Source organism: Bos indicus x Bos taurus, chromosome 14, assembly GCF_003369695.1.
Source record: "Bos indicus x Bos taurus breed Angus x Brahman F1 hybrid chromosome 14, Bos_hybrid_MaternalHap_v2.0, whole genome shotgun sequence".
Classification (NCBI taxonomy): domain Eukaryota; kingdom Metazoa; phylum Chordata; class Mammalia; order Artiodactyla; family Bovidae; genus Bos; species Bos indicus x Bos taurus.
This window is the reverse complement of record NC_040089.1, coordinates 66,823,489-66,841,768: the sequence shown is the minus strand read 5'-3', so window position 1 is coordinate 66,841,768 and position 18,280 is coordinate 66,823,489. Positions and strand designations below refer to the sequence as shown.

General features: G+C 35.7%; 1 protein-coding gene across 3 annotated transcripts in view; it reads left to right on the top strand.

Moving 5' to 3' along the window:
• MTDH (metadherin) overlaps positions 1-18,280 on the top strand; it is a 57,180-nt gene that overhangs the window by 17,717 nt on the left and 21,183 nt on the right. For all 3 annotated transcript variants that reach the window (XM_027561481.1, XM_027561480.1, XM_027561479.1), the window contains exons 3-6: positions 11,851-11,935; positions 12,641-12,817; positions 14,232-14,297; positions 15,821-16,057. In XM_027561481.1, the coding sequence (XP_027417282.1) occupies positions 11,851-11,935; positions 12,641-12,817; positions 14,232-14,297; positions 15,821-16,057 (565 nt within the window). The remainder of the gene's footprint in view (positions 1-11,850; positions 11,936-12,640; positions 12,818-14,231; positions 14,298-15,820; positions 16,058-18,280) is intronic.

Genomic DNA, 18,280 nt, shown 5'->3' with positions numbered 1-18,280 from the left:
ATATTTATACATGTTACTTTAATTATCCTTATAAGAACACTAAGGAGGTGGTATTATACCTATCTTGAAAATAAGAAACCTGAGGCTTAAGTTACCTAAGCTGTTACAAGTATAGTCACTTCTAACCCAGATCCATCTTGACTCCAAAGTCTGTGCTTTTTACTGCTTTGTATTATTTCTAATCCTTTTCAAAAACTCCTCCAGTCAAATAGTATTAGCCCCATTTACAGATAAGGGCTCTGAAGTATAGAGGGATTTTGTGACTTCTCTTAATTTCATGTATATTAATAGTTTCTGAACTAGGAATTGAACCCAGCTCATTCTGATGCCAAAGCCCATGCACTTTGTGATCACTTGGCAGAATCACCTCCTTTTAGCCACTGTTGCCTTCTCAGTGCAAGGCTTCTGCCTTCGGTTAGTTGCCTGTTTGATTTGACTTTTTGCTTAATAATAAATGTTACAACCCATGGCTGGTATTTCTTTTTTCCATCTTGCATCTTAAATTTATCCTTTTTAACTTGGTTCAGTCCAGCTCTCTTTTCAGTTAATTTTTTGTGCTGCGTGCTTTTATGTGTTTTAAATATGTGGGTTTTTTTCAGGTTTCTTATTGTCTGTTTTTATAAATAAACATTTTAGATCTATTATGTACCTTAATATATATTATTATATATTTGTTTTTGTCTCAGACTGACACCTTAGTCAATTTGAGAAACACAATTTGCCCATAAAGCAGTTGGACTCTGTGCAGTGATACTGAATACCTTGTCTTGTCACTTGTTTGTTGTTGTTACTTAGTCACTGAGTCACGTCGTGAACCCATGGACTGCAGCCTGCTAGGCTCTCTGTCCATGGCACTTCCCAGCCAAGAATGCTGGAGTGGGTTGACGTTTTCTTCTTCGGGGGATCTTCCTGACCCAGGGTTCACACCTGCATCTCCTGCATTGGCAGGTGTATTCTTTACCACTGAGCCACCAGGGAAGTCCATCAATTGAGTAAGCCTTATAGATAAAACTTTGTCTAAAAAGCAGGTAAGACGAGCTATAGATCTTGAGTATATAAAGCAAGTTAAGCCACCAGGTTTTCATTTGGGTCCGTGCTTGACCCAAAAGTGCTTAAAGGTCAGTGTTTCATTGATGCTGGTCTCTAATAGAATATACATTGGTCCGTTAGCCGGGCTGAATGTATTGTGCTACTAGATGCTGAAAGGGAGTAAAGAAAAATAGAAGATGTACTTACCCTCAGAGAGATTACAGCCTTGTTAAGGAAAGGCAAACGGAAGAGAAGCTATCAGTTGTAAGGCCTTGAGTGCCAGGTATTCAGAGAAGAAGGATTATCCTATTTGGGTAGCCAGAAAAGATTGACTTAATTGCGGGTGGGGATGGTATTTCAGTAAGTAGAAGTGGGGGCCAGTTTTGGCAGAGGAGAGAAACAAGTGAACACAGTCATTGTTCATTTGAAATGAAAGAATATATTTAGACATACTCAAGGGAAAGGCCAGTCAAGTTTGACAGGTCAGGGTGGGGTGGGGTGTTATAAAAACTTAGATATGTTCAGCAATATTTATAATGAACAAATCAGCATTGCATCCATGATTGTAAAGGTCTGAATTAAGATAGAAATATAAAGGTGGTTAGTGAGAAAAACAACAAACGCAAAAATGTATATAACATTTAGTCACCATCAGGTTGTTGAGGACGAAGTCAGTGATTGTCCTACTGAAATATTCATTATAAGTATTAACAGCTTCTTACATTTTGTGATGTACACAATGTACAAAGTATTTCCACATCTCTTAATCCTAACGTACAACTCTGGGGAGGAGGGTATTATCTTTTTTTTTTAATACAGCTAATTGAAAAGAGTTTAATAAATTTCCCAGGATCACAAGGAATGGTCTCAATTTCTCTAAAATAGCAGTTCTCAAAGTGTGGTCCATGGACCCCTGGGCAGAGGTTCCAAGGACCTTTTTTGGGTCCCAGAAGACAAAACTGTTTTCCTAATAATGGAGACATTGTCTTTTTTACTCTAATTCTTGCATTAATGGTCCAAAAGCAACAGTGAGCAAAACTGTTGACTCTGTAGTACAAATAAAGTCAGTGACACCAAACTAATAGTGGTTGAATTCTTTACAGTAGTCTACTTACAGTGTGAAAAAAACGCTTGTTCCACTTTAAAAGTATCCTTGATGAATCTATAAAAATGATAATTTTATTAAATCTTGACCTCTGAATACATGCCTTTTCATTATTCTGTATAATGAAATGGAAAGTATGCATAAAGTATGCTGTGTGCTGAAAAACAGTGGTTGTCCTTGGTACTCCATTTTTACCTGAGAGAACAAGAAGTAAACAGGCCATGGTTGTTTAGACTTCGGTATTTGTAGAATTTTCTCAAAAATGGTCAGGACACTTCAAGGAAAACAACTGATAGTATTGTTGAAAAGTGCTTTGTTTCCAAGTAAAAATTAGAAATTTGGAAAATGTCTACTGCCATGAGCTTGACAACATCCCAGTACTTAATGAATTTATGATGAGGTCAGTGGTGATGTTAACATTTTTTTTTAAGATATTGTGTATAATGGAATGCTTTTTAACCTTTTGAGAGATGTATATGCTCTGCTTAGTATAACTCAGCAAATCAGTATTTTCCAAATGCTCAATGACTGCATGTTCTAAAATTAGACAAGTATAAAAGATTCATTTAAGGTACAAGATCAGTGGGTTTTAATGTAGTATAGAAAGCTCATTGACGAAGTTTCAACTTCAACATTGCAACAGTTTTTAAGAAACTACATTTGACAAGTTTTGGTGTAATATTTTTTCCTTCTTCTATCTAAACTCCTTCGTGACTTCTCATTGTTCTTGTTGTACAATCTTGAACATAATCAAAGGCACTGTAGCTCAAGTCTTTTCCTACTTATCTTCTCTAAGCTCCAGACACATTGGTTTTCATTCTTTTTTGTTAAACAGCTTTATTCTGTGATATAACTTAGCTCTTTCATGTGTACAGTTTTAGTGTATTTACATAGTTGTACAGCTGTGACCACAATCTAATCTTTAAACATTTTCCTCTTCCCAAGAAGAAAACGTGTGCCTGTTCAGCAGTTGCTCCCTGTTTTCCCTGTCCTCCCCTTGCAACTACTAATCTTCAATGTACTATCAAGAATATCACAATTACACAACATTGTAAAGCAGTTACACTTCATTTAACCAGTACTTTGCTATTTAACCAGGCTTTACAAATTGCTTTACAAATATATTTTTTTAATGCAAAAAAAAAGTAACACTATTATCTGGAAAACTACTAAAAAACTACTTCCAGTTAACATATCTGCATGTACGTAGCTATATTTTTATATGCTTCAATCAAACAACGTATGAAAGTAAATTAACGCCAAAACATAATATGCAAATCCAGGTGTTTTTTTTTAAATGGAGCCAGATGCAAAAGATATTTGCACAATGTAAAACATGACAGTCTTCTCACTAAAATGTTTGTTTTGGAAAATAATTTGTTTATATAGGTACATTTATACAATATATAGTTTATTATACTTTGAAATAAGTTAATTCATATCTAAACTAATTCTTAACTTTATAATGGTAGATATCAATGGATACAACCCACACAAAGGCTCTTCAATATTCTCAACACATTTTAAGAGTATAAAAGATTATCCTATGACCAAGACGTGTGAAGAGTAGTGTTTAGAAGACCAAAGACAAAATTATTCTGAGGCAGCATAGATTTTATACAAGCATAAACTGTAACAGCTCTTAGCAAAATAGAGAAAAACCTGCATGCCCAGGGAACTTACATATATTTGTTTTATCTTCCATAATGCATCTTAGAAACTGTAGTTTCAAACCAGGGATTGTCAAACCAAGACCAACTGGTTATATCAGGTTCTCTGTCTATTGTTGAAAGTTTTATGGGAACACAGACAGACTTACTTACTTATATATTGTCTGTTGCTGCTTTTGCAAAGTTGAGTGAGTGCAAAAGAGGTCTTATAGTTTACAAAGCCTGTCTGATCTCTTTTTTTTTTTTCCCTGAACCCCTGTTTTAAACTCTTAATATAGTCTTTTGGGTTCATTAAAATGTCTCGTTATCTGGAGTGCTTTAATATCATCTGATTCTCTAGGTCTTGGACTGTTTGACCTTCCAGGCTCCCTTGTACCACAGTCTATAGCTTTGTGATTTGGGTTCCACCCAAGGAATTAATTTTCAAGGCCTTTTTTAAGGTTAACCAAAAGAACCCTCATTTCTGTCTTTACACTTTTCAGTCTGAATGCCTAACAAATAGTGGAACTGAGACTAGAACCAGGAGTACTGCCTTAGCACATTGTTTTTCCATGATGCTGTAGTGCTATCTGGCAGGAAGTGGTAGGTGGTTCAAAGGTGAAACAGTGAACTTATTTTTTAAAGTGCTTAGATTGAAGCAAGAATGGATCACCCAAGTGGAATTAGTTTAGGCTATTGTGCAGGATGAATCACAAGCTGGAATCAAGATTGCCAGGAGAAATAGCAGTAACGTCAGATATGCAGATGACACCACCCTAAAGAGCCTCTTAATAAAGGTGAAACCGGAGAGTGAAAAAGCTGGCTTAAAACTCAACATTCAGAAAACTAAGATGGCATCTGGTCCCATCACTTCATGGCAAATAGATGGGGAAACAATGGAAACTGACAGATTTTATTTTCTTGGGCTCCAAGATCACTGCAGACAGTTACTGCAGCCATGAAATTAAAAGCCGCTTGCTCCTTCGAAGAAAAGCAACAACAAACCAAGACAACATATTAAAAAACAGAAACATTACTTTGCCAACAAAGGTCTGTATAATCAAAGCTGTGGTTTTTCCAGTAGTCATGTACGGATGTGAGAGCTGCACAATAAAAAGGCTGGTTGCTGAAGAATTGATGCTTTCAGACTGTGGTGCTGGAGAACACTCCTGAGAGTCTCTTGGACTGCAGGAAGATCAAACCAGTCAATCCTAAAGGAAATCAGTCCTGAATATTCACTGGAAGGACTGATGCTGAAGCTCCAAAACTTTGGCCACCTGATGCAAAGAGTCAAGTCATTGGAAAAGATTCTGATGCTGGGGAAGATGGAAGTGTCAGGAGGAGAAAGGGGCGACAGAGGACTAGATGGGTGGATAGCATCACTTATTCAATGGACATGAGTTTAAGCAAACTCCAAGATATAGTGAAGGACAGGGAAGTCTGGTGTGCTGCAGTCCATGGCTTTACAAAGAGTTGGACAACTGAAAGATTGAACAACAAGAAAGAATTGGAAATGTGAGAACCATATTTGGGAAAGAGCTAAGGGCTCCATAAAAGAAGCTCTTAAGAAAGGTTTCTTATAAATTTTTAAGATTATAAGTTGATAACCATGCGGCTCATGCAATGTACCATAACTTATGAGCTAACACCAAATATATTTAAATAATTTAATGGCTTGGTTGGTGAATCAAGTATACAAATAGCTCAGATTTTATTTGAGGGGGCAGTGAAAGTTGGGTAAATAGGGCTATATGTAATTCAGTCTAGTTTTAGGCCCTTTCATTAATAAACCGAACATAAATGGAACACTTCTGTGTACAAAATACAGCATTGTAGGCTCTAGCAATATAATGGTTGGTAAAACAGGATGAAAGTGTTGATAAAAGAATCACTGTTCTCATGAAGTTTGGTGGGGAAAACAACTAGAAACGAGCAGGTATAAATGCTGTGGAAGAAAATAACCAGGATGAGAAGAGTTAAAGTACACGTTGTGTGCAATTCCCAACACCTGCAACTCTACTCTTCCATTCAAAAAAATGTATCAGGATAGTAGTGAGTAGGGTGATCCTGAGTCTAGTTTAAATCACACCCACTCCCCAAAATGGGGGAAGTCAGTTGCAAGCCTCTACTTTTAAAAAGATTTGTGACATTTTTCATAATCTCATCTTGATTTTGTGTCATCAAGTTGCTAAGTTAAATTAAGAACTGCTAGTTTAGATAGAGTAGAGGAATGGAATTCATATGCCTTTTGGGCCTTTCATTTCATCTTTTGCTGTTTAACCAGGCGCAGCTCGCCTGTATGTTTGAGACAAGTGAGGAAAATAGTGCCAAAATGTTGAGCAATATAAAATTAAGGACTTGCCATATTTGTTTAGGTAGAAAGTAGATGAAATTGATCCTGAAGCAGTCGTTTTCATACTTTTCAAGTGGCATTTGCTAAAACTTTCAAAATAAATTTCACTAACAACTTTTAATTTTGTCAAGTACATTTCTTTTTTTTTTTTTTTTTTTTTAACTTTATTTTTGGCTTCACCTCGTGGCGTGCAGGATCTTAGTTCCCTGACCAAGGATTAAATGTGCACCCCCTGCAGTGGAAGCACGGAGTCTTAACCTTAACCACTGGACCACCAGGGAAATCCCATCAAGTACTTTTTTTCTTCCTGATTTTTTAAAATTAATTTTTATTGAAGTATAGTTGCTTTACAATGTTGTGTTAGTTTCTGCTGTATAGCAGAGTGAATCAGTTATATGTATACATGCATCCACTCTTAATTTCCTTCCCCTTAGGTCACCACGAATAGTGGAGTAGGGTTCTCTGCACTGCACAGCAGGTTCTCATTGGTTGATAGTAGTGCATGTATGTCAGTCCCACTCCCCCACCTTGGTAACCATGTTTCTTCCCTACGTCTGTGACTGTTTCTGTTCTGCCAATAAGTTCATCTCTGCCATCTTTCTAGATTCCACCTGTAAATGGTATTGTACCAAGTACAGTTTTAAAACCACTGTCACCATTGCAAAAAAGAAATTTTGATACAATGGAAGCAGAACAAAAATCTCAGAGAAAAGTTATTGCCATGAGTTAATGAAAAACCTCATGTACCAGCCATTAGTCAGCAGACGAAAACACTCTAGTATCCATTTCTAGCCTTTAGAAAATACTCAGAGTTCCTTTTTTGTGTGTGCTGTATTTACTTTATCACTCCTAACGTTGCCAGCAGAGACTTTAGATAATTATAGAGTTGTAAATATTAAGTCAGTTTCCCCAAATGTTAAGAACCAGTTTCCAAGTTAGAGAATAAACTGAATTAAGGGTTACATTCAGAACCTGGCTACTTAACCTTGTGTGTTAATAGCTAATTGCAAAATAAAATATCATTTCACCTAAAATTTGTTCAGTATTCTTATGATAGTTTTGATGCAATACAAATATTAGATTATACTCCCTAAGTTAATCTTTTTAGCATTAACTGGGCACTGTTCTGCCTTTGTTTATACTTTTCAGTTCTTTAAAATAGCAATATCTGTTAAGAGAGCAGTTAGCCATTTAAGTAGATTTGCTTTTACTGTCAGGGTGTACCTTTTGCCCCTCTGATAAACAGTAGCATTTATTTGGGTATTGTCTAATATTAGGAATGTCTATGTTAAGATTGAAAGATGAGCTTAGTAATGGAAGTATGTCTGTGTGTTTTATTTGATTCCCAGCTCATATTTAAGTTCTGTGAATTTGAGAGCAGATTATGCATCGTCTAAGAACTGCTTTAGCATGTGCTTTTAAAGACTGTGCTCTCCAAAAGTATCCACTGGGATGAAGGAAGAAAATATTAGGCTTTCTATTTAGACTGCTTTTTTTTTTTTTTTTTTAATTAAGCTTTACTACATCTTTTATATATGGCTAGTCATTCGCACCTTTATTCGGGATGTTAAAAGTTACTAATTAATTAGGGGACAGGAAAGTGTCAGGGATAAAGCAGATGAGGTGGAACTTGAGCCGAGTTAAGAAAAAATAGTGAACATCATTTTAGGATTTGGCCATCAGTGGGGGAGGATACATGGTAAAGGGTACAAAGAAAGTCATCCTAAAGCACCCAGGCTACTGTACTTTATTTTGAGAGAAAATTCATGGTCAGTAGAGTTTGGGCAAAGAGAGGAGTATTAGAGATGACAGTCCTGTTGGAACCAAATCATTACATGTATGTGAATAAAAGAGTATAAAGTAGAGATTAATTTGTGGAAGGCCTTATATGTCATATAAGGAAGGTAGACTTTATAGATGGTAGAAAACAGTATGAATTTTGTAATGGGAATATAAATTAATTGGACTGGTATAAATAATGTTGGGAAGTGAGCAATGGCAGGGAAGCCCTTGAAGAATTTCTCCTAATGTCTCATTTACATGTCTCTTTTTCATATTAGTTTATTATAGTACAGTTTCCACTAGTAGAAAGTTTTATTTAGCTATATATATTGAGCTCCTGAAACAATGTCTGACACATGGTAGGTATTTAATAAATCTTGATTTGCGTGAATACCATTCAAGAGAAGCTACTTTAATAATTCACCCAGCTTGATGGTGAAGCTTACAACAGTGTTGGGGGAGGGGGAACTATGGGTAACAGGCAGAACTTAAGTTCTCAGTTTTCCTTCAACTGTTAGCTGTAGTGGAGCTGATCAGAAGTAAAAGATTCACCTCACTAGGATGGCTGAGTCAATTAGTGTGTGAACCTGTGACTCTAAAGCATTTTATATGTTACTAAGTGCTAACAAAGGTCCATCTAGTCAAGGCTGTGTTTTTCCAGTGGTCGTGTATGGATGTGAGAGTTGGACTGTGAAGAAAGCTGAGCGCCGAAGAATTGGTGCTTTTGAACTGTGGTGTTGGAGAAGACTCTTGAGAGTCCCTTGGTCTGCAAGGAGGTCCAACCAGTCCATTCTAAAGATCAGTCCTGGGTGTTCTTTGGAAGGACTGATGCTAAAGCTGAAACTCCAGTACTTTGGCCACCTCATGCAAAGAGTTGACTCATCAGGAAAAGACTCTGATGCTGTGACTCATTGGAAAAGACTCTGATGCTGGGAGGGATTGGGGGGAGGAGGAGAAGGGGACGACAGAGGATGAGATGGCTGGATGGCATCACCAACTCGATGGACATGGGTTTGGGTGAACTCCGGGAGTTGGTGATGGACAGGGAGGCCTGGCGTACTGCAGTTCATGGGGTCGCAAAGAGTCGGACACGACTGAGCGGCTGAACTGAATTGAACTGAAGTCTCATCTGAGTGAGAGGTTACTTTTAAAATGAGGTTAGTTTTAAAGGTAATAGTGAAGTCGAACAAGATGAAAGCCTAAGTCAAGATAATTTTCCTTGCTTTTCTGCAGACCTTGTTTTAATAACAAATCATAATATATTTCAATGTGAATACAATTTCTTTTCTTTTTGTATAACTTCCCTCTGTTAGGGCTTCCCTCGTGGCTCAGCTGGTAAAGAACACCTACAGTGCGGGAGACCTGGGTTCGACCCCTGGGTTGGGAAGATCAAAGTTTATGTATAGTGCTTTGTAGTTAACAGTCTGCTTTCACATCCTATTTAATCCTTAAAAGAACCTTACGTGAAGTTAGTAGATTTTGTCCCATATGACCATTGAGGAAAGGGGTTTAGAGTGATTCAGCCTCAAATCACATAACTAATACTTGATTGAATTTATATTTGGCATTAAATGTAGAGAGGCAGAAAGGAAAGATTTGTGAGGGCAGACTCTGGAGTCAGAACTGGATTTTAGTCTCAAAACTTAATAACCCTATATCTTAGGCAATTTATGTAATCTCTTTATGGCCTCAGTTTCTTTATCCATAGGTTGGGGTACTTACCCTAGTTTTTGTAGATATACACTGTCCAATATGGTAGTCATTTGCCACATATGGCTATTCAACATTCTTTATTTTCATACTATCTTACTAATTTTGTTGTCAGTTGCTAAGTCATGTCTGACTCTTTTGTAATCCCATGGTGAGATTCCCCAGGCAAGAATGGGTTGCCATTCCTTCTCCAGGGGATCTTCCCAACCTGGGGATCTAACCTGTATCTGTTACATTGGCAGGTGGATTCTATTCTGCTAAACCACCAGGGAAGCCCATCTTAATAGTTTTTAATATTGATTACATTTTGAAATGATAGTGTTTTGGATAGTGTGTTGGGTGAAATACAAAAATTAATGTTATATATTTTTTAATATATGCTGAAATTTTTAAATCATGTTTGTGGTTTGTATTATACTTCTGTTGGACAGTATTCTGCTAGACCAAGAGGTAGCAAACTCTGGACCACACACCCCACCCCCACCCCCCAACCCCCCTGCCAACAAATTCAGCCAGATATGCCTAATTTTTATAAATAGAACTTACTAGAACATGGCCACACCCATTTCATTCTGTGTGGTATGTGACTGCTTTTCATGCTACAGCAGCAGGATTATTTCGTTGCTACATACATATCTATTCGGGCTGCAAGGCCTGAAATATTTAGGGTGTGATCCTTTATAGAAAATGTTTGCTGGAAATTCCCTGTCAGTCCAGTGATTAAGACTCTGCACTTTTACTGCTGAGGGCACAGGTTCAGTTCCTGGCTGGAGAACTAAGATCCCACAGGCCACGCAGCCAGAGCAAAAAGAAAACTGTTGCTGACCTTTGCTCTAGATTGTAATTGATAGATGCTTCATGTGCTTAATCGTTGCTTAAGAGTGAATGTGAGAGACAGAAAGTACATCAGTGGTGGGTCAGTGGACCAGAGGGGGAAAGATAGTGGGGAGTGAGTGTTAATGGATGCCAGGTTTCTTTTGGGGGACAGTGAAAAGGTTCTGGAGTTAGATAGCAGTGATAGTTGTGCAACTTCGAAGATACCAGAAACCACTGAGTTGTGCACTTGAAAAGATGGTGTCTCAAATTTTTTTCTTTTAAGTGGATATGAGCCTGGTTTGATAGATGTAATAAAGCAGTACATTAAAACATGTTCATGATAATGGGAACATGTAAAGAAACATGCACATCAACTGTGGAGAATATAAGAAAAAATTGTAATCGTTTTTTATATATTCTGATGTCACTTGAAATTATTTGTCAGTAGTTTCTTAATAAGAAAAGCGATTAGCTGTCATTTATTGCTTACTCAAACTGTCATTTACTCCTTACCCTGTTCTTTTTCATTGTAAACTTGATAGTGTACAATAGCACATACATAGCCAATCTCAGTAAATAAACAAGTATAAATTAACAACTATAAATAAAATCTGTGTTTTATGAATAGTAGTTCTCTTCTGAAAACACTTATCATGACTTTGTGAAATTTTTAGCAAGCTTTTGAAAGGAGAAAATATTAGCAGAAGGGAATTGGAAGGCCATTCTAAAAATGTCCGTATCTTGCATGCGTGTAGGTGTTTTTTCTTGAATGAATTACTGTACATGTACCATATTCAAATCTTAGATATTTTAACACTGCTTTGGAACTGACAAAATATTAGCTGCTTTGTGCAATTGACTCATTAATTTGTTATACATAGAATATGCCAGTAATCTGTTTTTCGAAATCAAAAAACCAATAATCAGGACATCATTTTCTTTCTGACCACTCGCAGTAGCCTTTTGTTTTATTGTGCTGAGAACACCATGGCATAGTGCCTTATTTATGATTTAGGGTAGGATAACATGATGTCTAAGACCACAGACTTTGGAGCCGGATAGACCTATTTCCTAATCCGTTAACTTCATGTGACCCAGAGCAGCCTATTTAATATTGAACATCTCTAAATCTTTGTTTTCTCATCTCTAAAATGGGAATAATACTGTCTTCAGTGATTTTTTTTTTTTTTAAGGAATAAAGAATTAAGTGTAAAGTACTTAGCATATAGTAACGACTAAATAAATGATAACCTCATACTATTATTGCCATGTAATATGTTAAGTTTTTTAATCAAACATTAAGTTTTTTTAGTTGTCAGCATCATACATTTCATTATGTATTTTACTGACTTCTACCTTTTCGAAAACATAATGAAATATTAAGTAACATTCTATTTTATTTTCAGTCAAAGAAAAATAAGAAGAAATCAAAGTCAGATGCTAAAGCAGTGCAAAACAGTTCACGCCATGATGGAAAGGAAGTTGATGAAGGTACTTGAGCAAGTGAAAGGACTGTAGAAAAAAAAAGTTTTTATTTTTTAACCAAGGTGCATTATATAAAAGCCGCATTTGTTTTGCTTAATCTAGTATTTAGCTCTTCTGTTTAATAACTTGAGATTTTAATGTACACATCAGTGACATTATTAGGAGACACTTTTTCCCCTAAATTATTTAAGGATCTAATAGTTCTATCCTTAAAGGGAACTGCCTTGAAATTTAAGGTCTAGCTCAATATCTTGAGCAATTTAAAAACCATTCATTTTGTCTTTGTTTCCTAGAAGTGTGGCTTGGTTTTTTCCCATTGTTCTTAAATATACCATCCCTAGAAGACTCTGTACAAAATTTTTAAGTAAGCCATTTATTGTCCTCACCTAATAAACCCATAGTATATATAACACTCCCCTACTAGTTCTACCCAGCAAGATAAAAAAAGATACAAGATAACTTACATCAATTTTTTTCTAAACCATAGATGACAGATCAAAATTACCAGAATAAATAATGGCAATTAGCTGCCTGAAACAGCACAATTAGAATAAATTCATAGGATAAATGAATATAATCAGCACTCTTGGTTTTTAGTTTAATATCTAAATTTATCATATTTCAGGTGCCCCACCCTATTTCCCCCCCAAAATCGCAACCTTTTTGTCTTCCCCCTACTGAATAACACTTTTTTTTCTGGGGCTATGTCAGGAGCCTGGGAAACTAAAATTAGTCACAGAGAGAAACGACAGCAGCGTAAACGTGATAAGGTGCAGTCTGATTCTGGTTCATTGGATTCAACTATCCCTGGGATAGAAAATACCATCACAGTTACCACCGAGCAAGTTACAACTGCATCATTTCCTGTTGGTTCCAAGAAGAATAAAGGTATATTAGTGGAACGTAAGAGTGATACATCAAATCCAATTTCTTTTAATCAGATGTACAAAATATCATTATATCAAAATCTGGCTATTTTGAACCGCTTACCTCATTGTGCTGATATACCCTTCTTCGTGAGAGCATTGTGGACCACATATTGGTTTACCTGGTACCAGCAGTGTCACTTGTTACATACTGCCTAATGAATGACCTATTAAATTAAAGTTGCCTTTCTGCCTTGAGTCACATGAGAAAATGATTGCTGCTTTTTTCTCAAGGTAATTGCCTTGACCTAGCTCTCTTAACATCTCCATTTTTTATAGTGGACATTCATTTAATGAAATGACTTGTCACCATTCTGCATGTTGGTGCTTCCATTCCAAGATGAAACAAGCATGTTCTGGATAGTGTGGGTTCTATCTGAACTTCTTATCACTCCGACTCTTTGAGAATGCTGTAGATGTTTGATAAAGCTAGACTGGAACTGCAAACATTTTTGAGCTAATGCTTTTCCCAAGTTTTCAAATGTTCAAACTATCCGATACTGATGGCCTCTTGGTAATTCTTCCATTGCTGTCATTTTTACCCTGGGGACATCAGTCTGCAGTGATGCTGTTCATCTTGCTTCAAAGCAGTGGCTTTCCTGCCTTTACCTTTTCATTAATCGCCAGCACTTCCCCCTTGTATTCAGACCTGTGTCTTGGCCTTGATAGCTTTTGTTTTTTTGCTGCATGGATTGGTGGAATTTATGGCTGCGGCACAGCACTGATCTCTGCTTGCCCGTTCCACTGTCGCCTGATGGCCCTGCTGTGGTATTTGTGTTGCTCGCCCTTTTTCACTGTTTGCTGCATGCCTTCCTTGCTAGCGCAGTCCTGTGTCATGCTGATTTCTTGATACATTATGATCATTATGCTTTTTAGTGTCAGAGAAATATCAGTAGTGTCTTTGTTATAACGTGTGGTCTCACCTCTTGCCATATTTCCTAAATCCTGGTCCAGATATTGGCAAAATTGTTCTTAAGTTGATGTGTTTGCTTCCAGGATTGTTGAAAAGGCAGCTAGCTGGTATTGTTGAGAGGTGGCAAAGTTGAATCCAATTACAGAGCCCAGTTCTCCAATTCCTCCTTTAAAGAATCTTGATAACCATTGTAGAACAGGAGACTCTATATCTACTTGGGCAATTTTCCAGGTCCTTTATTGGCATTTTAGTTGACTAAGAATATGGTAACTAGAGAACTCAATTCCTAAGAACATGTGAAATATGTTGTGAGTAAAACTCTTTTCCAGTATAAGACTTTAGTACTTCAAGGAACAATTTATTATAAATAATTAGTAAAAAATTAATTTGTATGTTACTCCTAATTTTAATGTGCATAATAACCTATTTAGTATTAAACAAATTTTATTTTTATTTCAACCAGGTGATTCTCATCTAAATGTTCAAGTTAGCAACTTTAAGTCTGGAAAAGGAGATTCTACACTTCAGGGTGAGAGAAATTACATGTAACTTAAATTGAAGGCCCATCAGAGTATTAATAGAAACATATATATCTGTCTCTTTCCTCACATGAATGACACTGAAAGGAAAAAAAAAGTCTTAGAAATGATTTTAATTACTAAAGTAACATAATCATAGTTCAGAGATTTTGGAAAATAGATAAACAGAAAAGTCACTTCCACTTCTAACGGTACATTGCTTTATTCTCATTGTTCATCCCTCTCCCTTGTATGAAAAAACATTTTTTTAGTAATAGTTTATATGCAATTTTGATTCTTACTTGTTTAATCCAATAGAGAATTAAACAATTACATTGTTTAATCCAATAGAGAAAAAGATTTCTTTTTTCCCATGGACTTGGGTTTTATATAGGCATATATGGGATAAAAGACTTTTATTCTGTGTATTAAATAAGAAACCTTAATACCTTTAATCTTCTAAACTGCTTCCTGAACAGTATCAAATCTTTCATAATAAATGGACTGTGCTCTAAAATTATACAGTACTTCACAAAAGGAAAATATATTTTATTTATTGATTTATGATAAAGATTGAATTAAGTAGAGAGTGGTATCTGTTACCTAAAAACTGAAGTGTTTGTAGTAAAACAAAAATTCAGAAATGAAGAAGCAACTTCTTATTTCAGACTTGTTCTTAACACTTTCAGCTTCCTTCATACTCAATCCTGGCTACACGTTACAGCCATCTAGGAACCTTAGAAAGCCACACATGTATATAAAAAGAAACATGTACTTATATACACACACCTATGTATATTTATGTGTGTGTGTGTGTATACACAGATACATGCTTTACACATATGTATGGATACCTGCATGTAAATGTGTACACACAAACATACTGATGCCTGGGCTCTACCCCTCGTAATTTTGATTTTGATTGATTTGGGCTGAGGTTCTAATGTCTTCAGTTCAGTCACTGAGTAGTATCCGACTCTTTGTGACCCCATGGACTGCAGCATGCCAGGCTTCCCTGTCCATCACCAACTCCCAGAGCTTACTGAAATTCAAACTCCAGTGTCTACATCTAAGAAATTTTTCATTTGATTTTATGTGTAGCCAGGTTTTAGAATCACTGCCTTAGACATAATATATATGGATAAACATTTAAGGAAAGAGCATGTAACTAAGGGGAAGCCTTTGTGTTTTTAGTGGGTGAGTATTCTGAGTATACCAGAATATTTGTTTTCCTGTTTGCTCTCTTGTACTTTTGAGCAGGTCAGTCTGCTTTTGAAAACATTATTACTGTGTGAATATATATATATATATATATATAAGTTCAAACCTACTTGTATTTTTTAAAAGTCATCGATGGTGGTCATGTTACTTTTCACATCCTTCCATTTTATCTTTAAAGCTTGATCTGTTTAGAGGACAGTAGGGGGAAAATGAGTGATAGATGTAAGCCAAGCGATTATGGAAATTTGAAAATACTCCAGTTTTAACAAGGAGTCATGTATCCATTTTTAATCTTTGTTTTCTCTTCTTTAAGTTTCTCCAGGATTGAATGAAAACCTCACTATAAATGGAGGAGGCTGGAATGAAAAGTCTATGAAACTCTCCTCACAGATCAGTGCAGGTGAGGAGAAGTGGAACTCTGTTTCACCTGCTCCTGCAGGCAAGAGGAAAACCGAGCCATCTGCTTGGGGTCAAGACACTGGAGATGCTAATGCAAATGGAAAAGACTGGGGAAGGAGTTGGAATGACCGATCAATATTTTCTGGCATTGGTAAGAGCTGTTAGAAAATTTTAAGCTAGTTTAAAATGCTTATCTGGTACATTTAAAATTTTCCAAGAATGAAAAACAGATCCATTGGTAGAAAAATTAGTCAAGCTGTACAGAAAGAAAATGATTAACTCATCTCAGATCCTTCACATGGAGCAAACTGGGAATTAAATAAGTGAATAATAGCATTCATTATTTACTCTTAATGCTTTCATGTGCTTTTATCACGTTTGATTATCAGTGTAGCTAACTAGTATAATTGTGTATTTTTAGTCTTATAATAAGTGTAATGTGTGAGCAGACTTCTAGATTAATTTCAACAGTACTACTATTGAGTTTAAATAAAAGTAATAAATGGAGGTACAGTTTCTAGCATCAATTTTATATACTGTTTTACAGTCTACAAAATGGCTGTTGCTAATTAATTTTTCCCCTAGATTCTAAAGATAAAGACTATTAGAGCCTTATTTCTGTTTAGAGCCTTCAAGTTAAAAGCAACTTAATTTCAGGTTGTGTGTGTGATAGAAAACGGATGCATATTTAATATGAAAAACTGCAAAAAAGAGAAGGAAAAACCTACTCTTAAATCATATCACCCAGTGACGGCCTTTCCTTATGGTCTTCTTTTTTTTTCCTGTGTACAAGTTCAGTATTTTCTTTTTTTCCCCCATAATCCAAATCATGTGTGCATTTTTGTTTTCCTCCTCCCTCACTTAATATTGTACCTCAAACATTTTCTTTACTTTCTGTATTTCATTTAATGATCCTATAATATATTGTGTAAGCATAGCATAGACAATCACTGTTCCTACATTATCAGAGAAATAACTTTCCTTTTTTTAAAAGAAATATAAATGATGTTGTAGTGAATATATTTGTTGGGGGTTACTTCTTTAGGAGAGATTCTTGAAAGTGATTGGATTAAAGGAAATATGAATGTTTGCAATGCTCTACGACATGTTGTCAAAGTATTTTCTAGGAAAGTTCTAATTTATACTGTCAGCATCAGTATGAGTGTCATTTATCATATGTATATTACCAAGGTTGACTATTCTTTTTTTTTAATCTTTTCTAATTTAATAAGAAAAAAATACATAAATTATTTTGATTAACTTTTTTAAACCACTAATGGGGATGAATATTTTTCGCAACTTTCTTGATCATTTCTATTTCTTTCATAAATTGTTTATTCATGTTCTTTGCCCATTTGTGTAATAGCCTCTTGTTTTTTGTGCTTTAATTTGTAATTCCTTGTGCATTAAACATATCTTTTCTGTTATGCTCATTGCAGGTTTATTTTAGTTTGGGGGATTGATAATTACAGAATTTTTAGTGTTTAAGTAGAAAAAACTATTTCTTCCTATGTTATTTGCTTTTCCCATCACTTCCAAGCTTAGAAAAACTCAAGTTGAGCAACATCCCCAAGAAACAAACCTCAGATCATTTGCTAATATTGTTCTTAAGTTTGTTCTCTCTCCCCCTGCAGTGTCCAAAAATTGTGTAGAAATATCAAAATTTGTTTTGTAAAAGACAGTCCCTAAATTCCTAGCCTCATTCCAGCAGTGATAAAAGAATAACTTTCTATGGTATAAAGCATCCTTTCACACTTAATAAAAGAAATGGTCATGTTTAATCAAGTAATCTTTAGAACTATGACCTTTTGAGATATTTGTAATTTACTTGTAAAAGCTATATAGTGTTATCATAATTAGGACATAAATTAGATGGTAGTACTTGCATAATGTTGCTGTAGATAAAAATTAAGCATCAGATTAGAGTTCCTGCCTAGATGGATTTAGGACCTTTATTGAAATTGAAAGGAACTGTATTAAATGAGGGTTGCAGTTAGTTTCTGAGAAGAGGCAGATGTGACTGCCCTCATAGATGTATATGTTCCTAAAAATACTCATATGTAAGTAGGAAATTGCTTTAAAAATGTTGAGAAGATATCATTGTATAGTGGAATGAGCATGTTCCTAGTAATTTGGTACGAATCCCTATTTTTCCACATACTAGCTTTTATGGAGATTAGACTAGTTATTGAACCTTTGTGAACCTCATATTTAAGTAGTTTAAAGGATTGGCTAGAATGAGAGTCAAGTACCAAGTTTCAGTGCCTGATCCAGGCTAGTAGTAGCTTCATTGTGGCGCACAATCAGCTGTGTTGCCATAGTAGAGAAAACATGGACTTGGAAAGTTGGCTCTGGTTCCAGGCTGGCTCAGGTG